At 43.2% G+C, this 9,954-nt stretch overlaps 1 protein-coding gene across 7 annotated transcripts in view; it reads left to right on the top strand.

The window, feature by feature from the left end:
* Window positions 1-8,974, top strand: part of ap3d1 (adaptor related protein complex 3 subunit delta 1) — a 36,621-nt gene extending 27,647 nt beyond the window's left edge. For 5 of the 7 annotated variants that reach the window (XM_061778999.1, XM_061779004.1, XM_061778998.1 and 2 more), the window contains 8 exons: window positions 2,330-2,377; window positions 2,532-2,552; window positions 3,848-4,037; window positions 4,411-4,499; window positions 4,618-4,703; window positions 5,256-5,377; window positions 6,066-6,145; window positions 6,420-8,974. In XM_061778999.1, coding sequence (XP_061634983.1) covers window positions 2,330-2,377; window positions 2,532-2,552; window positions 3,848-4,037; window positions 4,411-4,499; window positions 4,618-4,703; window positions 5,256-5,377; window positions 6,066-6,145; window positions 6,420-6,515 — 732 coding nt within the window. In that variant the 3' untranslated portion in view covers window positions 6,516-8,974. The remainder of the gene's footprint in view (window positions 1-2,329; window positions 2,378-2,531; window positions 2,553-3,847; window positions 4,038-4,410; window positions 4,500-4,617; window positions 4,704-5,255; window positions 5,378-6,065; window positions 6,146-6,419) is intronic. The other 2 variants (XM_061779000.1, XM_061779002.1) reach the window with 1 other exon arrangement.
* The last annotated feature ends 980 nt before the right edge of the window (window positions 8,975-9,954 follow it).

The raw sequence follows: 9,954 nt of genomic DNA on the forward strand, positions 1-9,954 counted from the left end.
CGGTCGTACAGGGACCGAACAGCCTGTATCAGGGGGTTCGGTACCCCATACTCCCGAAGCACACCCCACAGGACCCCCCAAGGGACACGGTTGAACGCCTTCTCCAAGTCCACAAAACAAATTGGTTGGGCGAACTCCCATGCACCCTCGAGGACCCTGTCGAGGGTGTAGAGCTGGTCCACTGTTCCACGGCCTGGACGAAAACCACGCTGCTGCTCCTCCTGAATCTGAGATTCTACTTCCCGACGGACCCTCCTCTCCAGCACCCCTGAATACACCTTCGAAGGGAGGCTGAGGAGTGAGATTCCCCCTGTAGTTGGAACACACCCTCCGGTCCCCCTTCTTAAAAGGGGGGGCCACCACCCCAGTCTGCCAATCCAGAGGCACTGTCCCCGATGTCCACGCAATGTTGCAGAGGTGTGTCAACCAAGTCAACCCGACAACATCCAGAGCCTTTAGGAACTCCGGGCGAATCTCATCCAACCATGGGGCCTTTCCACCGAGGAGCTTTTTAACCACATCGGTGACCTCAACCCCAGAGATGGGAGAGCCCGCCTCAGAGAACCCAGACTCTGCTTCCTCATGGGAAGGCGTGTTTGTGGAATTGAGGTCGTCCAAGTATTCTCCCCACCGGCTCAGCAGCGCCCCATCCCCACTATACACAGTGTTGATGGTGCACTGCTTCCCCCTCCTGAGACGCCGGATGGTGGACCAGAATTTCCTCAAAGCCGTCCGGAAGTCTTTCTCCATGGCCTCACCGAACTCCTCCCATACCCGAGTTTTTGCTTCAGCGACCACCAGAGCTGCATTCTGCTTGGCCAGCCAGCTTGGCGGCATCCCTCACCGTTGGTGTCCACCAACGGTTTGGGGATTACCGCCACGACAGGAACCAACCACCTTACGGCCACAGCTCCGGTCGGCCGCCTCAGCAATGGAGGCGCGTAACATGGTCCACTCGAATTCGATGTCCCCCGCCTCCCGTGGATCATCGGCAAAGTTCTGTCGGCGGTGGGAGTTGAAACTCCTTCTGACGGGATTCTGCCATACGTTCCCAGCAGACCCTCACAATACGTTTGGGCCTGCCACATCGGACCGGCATCTTCCCCCACCATCTGAGCCAACTCACCACCAAGTGGTGATCAGTTGACTGCCCCGACCCTCTCTTCACCCAAGTGTCCAAAACATGCGGCTGCAAGTCCGATGACACAACCACAAAGTCGATCATAGAACTGCGACCTAGGGTGTCCTGGTGCCAAGTGCACGTGTGGACACCCTTATGCTTGAACATGGTGTTCGTTATGGGCAATCCGTCATAGCACAGAAGTCCAATAACAGAACACCGTTCTGGTTCTGATCGGGGGGGCCGTTTCTCCCAATCACGCCCTTGCAGGTCTCACTGTCATTGCCTACGTGAGCATTGAAGTCCCCCAGCAGAACGATTGAGTCCCCAGCGGGAGCGCGCTCCAGCACCCCCTCCAAGGACTCCAAAAAGGGTGGGTACTCTGAACTGCTGTTTGGTGCATAGGCACAAACAACAGTCAGGACCCGTCCCCCCACCCGAAGGTGGAGGGAGGCACCGAGCCGGGGAGCAATAAGTATACCCACACCTGCTCGGCGCCTCTCACCGTGGGCAACTCCAGAGTGGAAGAGAGTCCAATCCCTCTCGAGAGGACTGGTACCAGAGCCCAAGCTGTGTGTGGAGGCGAGTCCGACTATAACTAGTCGGAACTTCTCGACCTCACACACCAGCTCGGGCTCCTTCCCTGCCAGAGAGGTGACATTCCACGTCCCTAGAGCCAGCTCCTGTAGCCGGGAATCGGATCGCCGAGATCCTTGCCTTCGGCCGCCGCCCAGCTCACACTGCACCCGACCCCTATGGCCCCTCCCACAGGTGGTGAGCCCATGGGAACGGGGACCCACATTACCCATTCGGGCTGTGCCCGGCCGGGCCCCATGGGTGCAGGCCCGGCCACCAGGCGTTCGCCTTCGAGCCCCACCTCCAGGCCTGGCTCCAGAGGGGGCAAGGGAAACCTAGATCTATTTGTTTCTTTCTTCATAGGGGTTTTGGAGCTGTGCTTTGTCTGGTCACTCACCTAGGACCTGTTTGCTGTGGGTGACCCTAACAGGGGCGTGAAGACAAAATAGCTCCACCACGATAAGGTGACGGCTTCCATGAGGGGCACCTAAAATACACCACTAAAATATTGAATGTCTGATCTGAAGGCTACTGTTGAACCGCCAAAACCTGCTTGTTATGCATCAGCTGTGCAACGCCAGTTGCGATAACAGTGATTGCCTGAACCTGAGCTTCTCTCTTCTGTCATTTCAGCCCATGTCCAATTACTGCCTCCTAGCAGAGAACTCTTACATCAAGATGGTGAGTAATCAGGAATCAGGATGCTTCTGAATAGGGGGAGGGGATTTTTAATAGTTGTACAACATGTGCAGTTAAATAACTGATCAGTGTCCATGTCTTAAGACAACTACACCTGTCTAAATAAGTCTCATTCTCAAATCTCCCTTTCTTTAAGATGATGGAAGATGCCGATCAGGTACTCGTCAAGGTTCTGTGATGGGCAGAACATTACTACAACTACTGTCCTATATGTGTTTCTTTGCGTTTTTTTTCTGCATTGATTGGCCTCCCCGCACCACAGAGCTGCTTCTTATTCTCAGATTCTTTCTCTCCTTGCTACCTTGTTCTCGTTTTGCTTTCACGGACAGAGCCACGTGTGGTTGATGCTGTGTGCAACAAATTAAACAGTGGAACCTCCAAGGTTGATCAGAGTCTGTTATGGTTGACCCCCAATTGATTTCCAAACATTTTTCACCCCATGACATAAAGTGACTGACCATGGTGCCTTGAGATGTGAGTTTCATTCGTTGCGCGACCACACTCGTAACTCAAAACACGCCTCAAATTATTTGTCCACATTGAATGGAAATGCCATTAACCCGTTCAATCCTCCCAGATAAAACCAACAAAAATGCTCTTTTTTTGGGTAAGAAAAATATAACCATGTACAACCCCAATTCCAATGAAGGTGGGACGTTGTGTTAAACATAAATAAAAACGGAATACAATGATTTTCAAATCATGTTCGACCTATATTTAATTGAATACACTCCAACAAAATGATATTTAATGTTCAAACTGAGAAACTTGTTTTTAGCACATAATCATTAACTTAGAATTTTATGGCTGCAACATGTTCCAAAAAAGCTGGGACAGGGTCATGTTTACCACTGTGTTACATCACCTTTTCTTTTAACAACATTCAATAAACGTTTGGGAACTGAGGACACTAATTGTTGAAGCTTTGTAGGTGGAATTCTTTCCCATTCTTGCTTGATTTACAGCTTCAGCTGTTCAACAGTCTGGGGTCTCCGTTGTTGTATTTTATGCTTCATAATGCACCACACATTTTCAATGGGAGACGGTCTGGACTGCAGGCAGGCCAGTCTAGTACCCGCATTCTTTTACTACAAAGCCACGCTCCTGTAACATCTGCAGAATCAATCACGAATGGAACACAGCTGCCGTTAGATTTGTGATTGAATAAGCGAGTTGGGGTCTGGGAGCGGAGCATTTGTGTAGGCCGAACTTTATGCCAACGCACAAAACCATCTTCTGCCTTCCGCCGCAGAAGTTTGGTTGAGCTGAACACTTTTTTTTTGGCGTGGTTACAGCCAACAGTCACCGTTTGTTGTATTTTATGTTTGAATAATGTAGGCTATGATTTTGAGACATATCTGCCGTTTGACTTTGGAGGTTAAACTGTGTAACAGTTTAATTTTCCCCCAAAATAAGTCAACATAAATCGTACTTTTTTTCCCCCTTCCACAGGTGTATGATATCCAGGGGAACCTACAAGATGGGAGCCAGGTGGTGGTGTCGGTCATCTTCGAGAACAAGTGCGACAGCTTCCTAAAATCCATGGAGTTCAACGTGCTAGACTCTCTCAACTCCAAGCTGCAGAGGCCGGAGGGAGCGGGTGCGCACGACGGCCTAACCGTTCCCTTCCAGCTCCCGCCTGGTCAGTGGCTCTCTGCAAAATGAATGCTGGGAATTACCTGTTTGTAATGCGATCCCTGAGCTTTTATTGATATCAAATTGTAACAAATTGGGGGACTTTTCTATAAGCGGAAAAATGTCTTTCTCTTATAACCCGGGTCTTGACAAAGTATGGTCCAGTCTATTTTTTAACACGGCCCACCGAGCATTTACATTATCAAGAGCCTTGTAATATGTGTGGCATTAAGTCAAATTAAGTCCTGGCCCTTGTTTTAAAAATCAAATGTGGCCCCAGAGAACAAATGCCCACCCCTGTTATAACCATGCTGCGGTTTGAATTAATTTAAATTTGAGATGTTTACTTAAACAAACAAAACTGCTCTACTGTGTCACAGGGGTGTCCAATGAAGCGCGCTTTGTGTTCACCGTGCAGAGCATCGTGATGCCACAAAAACTGAAGGGAACGCTCACTTTCATTGTCAAGGTTAGAAAACAAACACAATATTGGTAAATTGTAGTCAACTCATTTGAAAACCTTGAATTGGAAAGTTATCATCCAAACCGACTGATGTGCAATAAACGGTCTTATTTCCCTGGATCAGAATGAAGACTCCTCAACTCATGAGAAACTGGACTTCAAACTGCACTTTACTTGTACCTCGTACCTAATTACCACTCCATGCTACAGGTGAGGAAGCATTACTATCTTTATAGGGGATTCGGATTTTGAGAATACCGCAAATGACAGAATGTCCCCCGGGCAAGACTAAATATACAGTATATGATTTAAAAAAATAAAATAAAATAAAAAAGTGGTGCCTTGAGCTAGTTTAATTCATTCCATGACTATGTTCGGAACTCAAATCATCTTTCCCCTTTTAAAATGAACGCAAATCCTTTCCAGCCCCCCACCCCAAAAAAAACTAAAAAACTTTGACGTGTTTTCAGTAGCACTCTATAGTATTGTACTTGAAACAACAACAAAAACTTTCCAAAGTTACAATAAACTTTTAAGCATTTCTGATTCTATGGTTGCCATCACATTTTTCATCCTTGTCATCCATTAACCCGAATCCAGAACATTTTGGTAGAATTAAATATTGTGCCACTATTGATTGCAATGGTTTTGTTTCAGACATTATGGCCATTTAAAACCCAGTGGCTACAAAAAAAATCAACTCTTTGCTTTTGCTTTGGTTTGAGCAGAAATTAAATGTTTTGCTGTTATTGTTTTGGCTAGCGATGCATTTGCAAAGCTGTTGGAATCTGGGGACCTGAAGGGCAGCTCTGTCAAATTGGAAGGCATCAACATGCCCTTCCACCACCTTCTGGCCAGGATCTGCTTCCATCACCACTTCTCTGGTACGCATGCACACAGCACGCACACACGACTATCCATTTCATAGTTCTAGTATGACAACAATGAGTGGATATTACAACAGAATAGCAACACACTCTCTTTAGCATAACATGAACAATCAAAGGTTATAACTATTAATAATTGAAATGCTGCTGTATGCTTTCAAGTAAAAAAAAATAAAAATAAATAAATTTCTCCAATATATATTTACAAACAATTTTTGGTCTTAATTACAATTGTTTGAATTGTTAATCTTGGAAGCTACAGTTGTTCAGAAATGGCTCCAAAAGACTTTGCCAACACTCCTTAAAATCTTCTTTCATGAGTTTCTTGGACTTTCCCATTTTTTCCGAGTATTGGTCGATGCAACAAGTGATTTCCAGTAAAGATTTTTTTTATGCAGAAGAGTGAATCACTTAAAAGGATTTGACCATGTCAAGTTAAGAGCCTGTCAGTTTAGCTTTGACCATGTGTGGATAAAACAAAATCCAGCATAAATAATAACACATTTTTCTTTTTATTTTTTTTTTCAAAAAATAACTTTCATTCAACTTGGGATAACATTTAAATAATGAAAAAGTCATATTACTACAGCATTCATGCACACTAAGTGTACCTAAATATTACTGCAAATGGATTATATACTAAAATGGGATTACTTTTTAGTGATGATTTGTTGTTTTCAACTAGTTGTGGAGAGGGTCGACTCCTGCGCCTCCATGTACAGCAGGTCTATCCAGGGTCACCATGTTTGTCTGCTCGTCAAAACCGTGAGTGACTCAAACATTTTACTAAATGTTATGTTCATATTTTTGTCAAGTTGAGGAATTATTTTCATATTTTAAAAATGTAAAGACAGCATGTAGCTTTGTCATTTTAGGCTAGTTTTAAGGAATATCCTTTGGCGAATCTGACCAATGTTCATTCAGCACACCAAAAATGGCTTAAAAAAACAACTGAATGGCAGAAAACATCCCTAGTGTTTTTAAGAGTTAATAAAAAAACAGGTGAGTGTTCACAAGTGACACATTCCTTCTCTCATAGTCTGACCAGACGGTGTCCATCGATGCCAAATGTGACGAGCCTGGGCTGCTTGGGAATGTGCTGGATGAGATCAAGCTGACCTTCTCTCAGTGCTGATTGTGTCCAACATCCTCCTTCCCTTCCTCCCTCGTCACTAAAATACATCATGAAAACGTTAAAAACACTGCGGCTGGCACTTCCGCCGTCGCCCTATTTATTCATCTGCCCTCCTCCTCCTCTTCTGCGCCTTTTGCTTTTCTGTCGGCAACAGTCTTGAGCACACTTGATGTTTTACAGACTCGCCATGTACTCTCCGTCTTCTACTGCAATGCACTTTTCCATTTCCTCTCTACTGAGCTCCTGGATGTCACTCTTCCTCCGCTTTCCCTCCACTGGCAATCTGACAGTCATGTGGCGTAACGTTGACAACTGGACTTTTGCTGTTGATGGTTGAATTGCGTTTTTACTGTTTTTGAACAATTTTGTCATTTGTGTGTATTTTTTCTGTCTGAACGCCTGTTTGCGCCTTCTATTTGTGTGTGTGTGTGTGTGTGTGTGTGTGTGTCTAAACATCCGGTTGCTGTTTCGGCCTTGGAACCATGTGACTGTCTCTTTCTGAAAATGAAAACAGAGGGACTCATACCCCCCTGCCTGGTCTCCTCTAACCCTAATGCCTGATCAGACACAGAAGCAACTTACACTACTCATAAAAATGAGTGCTATTGGGCTTTCGGGCGAAATTTTAGGATTAACCTCAAATGCAATATTACCTTTACTGGTGAACTTAATTTGACCTTGTTTGACCTTTTGAATGTCCCACTGATCAATGTTCATAAAATGTACCTTTTACACAATTTGCTGTTCTCTAACAAGGAGCTCAATGGCACAATTCGTAACTGAAACATTGAGCAGTTGGACGTGCATTCAAATGTTTCGAGTAGGTCGAATTCAGTTTACCTGTAAAGGTTATACATTTTGAGAGCAGCATATAAGGCACGGTTCTTGTTCCAATCACTGACACGACTCAGGATGTACAATCACTCCTGTCCTGCCTCCTTTTGCCCAATGAAAGAATCAAAGAAACTTTGTAAAAAATAAATAAATGAAAAAATAGGACCAAAATGGAGAGACACTTGAACACACGCATCCTCAAATAGTGACTGTGTGTGTGTGTTGTACACTTAAAACAACGATGCCCAAACATTTTTACCAGTAATCTTTTCAAACTCATCTTATATTACCCTTAAAAATAAAAAATGGTGCAGAACAACCACCAGAAGTGCATGTGTACATGCACATGCGGTGATGACTCTCGTAACTTCTTTCACTAACTACCCATGCTAAACTCAGCTCCTCCCTGATGAAATTTGTTTCTCGGTCGAGCTGTGTCACTTCGACATAGTTCCTTGGTACCAAAATGCCACAAGAATGGCGCCGAAGCCCCAGCTAATAGAAAAGTGGTATTACATTTCTTTTCGACAGGACTTTGCCCATCTTTGGCTGTTCAAAATAGATATTTTTTTTTTTTCAGTAAAGAACAAAATAGGCTCAAAATTAAATCTGCGATTAGCAAACAGCATATAGGCGAGGGAACAGTATAGATGCATTTGAGATTCCTAGGGTGCCAATGGTCCTTATTTGTATCTCGAGAGGCATTTTGTGATTCATCATTACTACAGGCCACCTTATTTTCCAAATGTATCACTACACAATGAATAGTATTAGGCACCACAGCCTCTGTCCTCTTGTGCGCCTGAGTTGGTTTTCCATTTATGTCACAGCAGGCCAAACTGGTCTCAGCCTAAATCTCTGAAGTAGCAAGCTGAAGACCACCCGTCTGTTGTGACGATGATGTGTGTCTGTCCACCATTCCGAAAACTTTTTCTGACTACGTGTGGTCAGCTGTAAATTGCAGGAATGTCCATAGAAAATATGTTTACCTGTTCCCGACAATGACTTATCAGTGGGGCATCTCCCTCAATTGATTGTCACCTATTTCTGATCATTATGTTGTTGGATTACAATTTGTATATTGCATGATTTAGGAATGTACACTTTTTATTAACATTTTTTTTTTCCATGGACATTTTCATCCGATTGTCATTCTGTTTTGTCCTTTTTTCTTTGTCGTCTTTATTTTATTTTTTTTAATGAAGTATACTTGGACCATTATGGTTTAGTTTTTTATGCTTTCTAAGTCTTGGGGGGTGGGGGTCGATGAAGTTGATTTCAATTATTAAAACAAGGGGCAGGGGAAGGGTGGATTTTAATAGAAATCAGGATGCTGAGGGCATTGGGGGCTCCCATTTAAGAACAGGTCATGTGATGCAGTTTACTGAGGGTCTACCCGTCTTAATTCTTTCTCGGTTCGGCCGTAGTGTTCTTTTTATAACAACATATGATTTTGGCTCGTGACATTGAAAGTATATTCTCCACACCACAGATTTCCAAAGGTACCGTCGTCTTGTTTCTCCATACTTTACAATATCATGCGTTTCAAAAGGGGGATGTGAATGATCTTCATTCCCTGTGAAGATTACCCTACTTAAAGTGAAAATAAAAGCTATAAGATGCTACTGTGTATGCCTTTTACTTGTATAAGCACTTGGAATAATTCAAAAGGGCAATGTTAAAGATACTGAACTGGTAGTAGAGATAGTGTATTTTGCTTTTTTCCACACAAAGATCATGCTGAGTTTTGATGGGGATAGTGATTTATTGGTTTATTATTGTAGTTTGAAGCGAATTTCTTCATTTAGCTACACAAAACCCAATTTCTCATGATGCTTAGGTGTACAGCATCTTTAATCAGCTTTGATAGATGATTTGTTTTTATTGTAGTTTGCAGCCAACTGTGGTTTCCTTATTTTTCTTCGCATGATTCCTTGCCTAAGTCATTGAATGCTTAAAACCCTAAATTTCAAGTAATAAATTGTTATACCGGTACATAATAAGATCAAGACAATGTTATACTTTCCGTTATTTCTACATTTAAATGAAATGTTTTCCTCATTTAGCCTACCAAAACTCCGTTTCCCATGATGCCTTGCCCAACTTGGAAGTCCTCGACGGCCGAAGCCAAATAGATTTAAAACTATACATTTTTTATACTTATAATGTAACAAGTTGGAGACACTGTTAGTTTTTAAATGTTACATTTAAATATTTAGCTACACAAAACTCCAGTTCCCATGATGCATTTCTTTGGTTAGGAAGTCCTCAAAGCTGCATACATTTAATGGATGGATGGATAATTACACACATTTTTAAGACTTACTCGTATTCATATTTTCTACATTTTAAGTAAACTGTTTCCTCATTTAGCTACGCAAAACTCGAGTTCCCATGTTGCCTTGCCCGAGTTAAGTTACTCGACGGCTAGAAGCAGAGTAAACTTTAACAGAAGGGCCGTATTTTATATAAAACGTTTTAAATAATTATAATAAATGTATCTTTTGTATTTTGTTTTGTTTTATTTTACATTTAAATGAAACGTCTTAAAAGCAATCCCGTGATTAGTGCTGTCGCATTCCAATGTGGGAGAAGACAACTTCCT

Source organism: Phyllopteryx taeniolatus, chromosome 7 (genome assembly GCF_024500385.1).
Source record: "Phyllopteryx taeniolatus isolate TA_2022b chromosome 7, UOR_Ptae_1.2, whole genome shotgun sequence".
In the NCBI taxonomy this organism is placed as follows: Eukaryota; Metazoa; Chordata; class Actinopteri; order Syngnathiformes; family Syngnathidae; genus Phyllopteryx; species Phyllopteryx taeniolatus.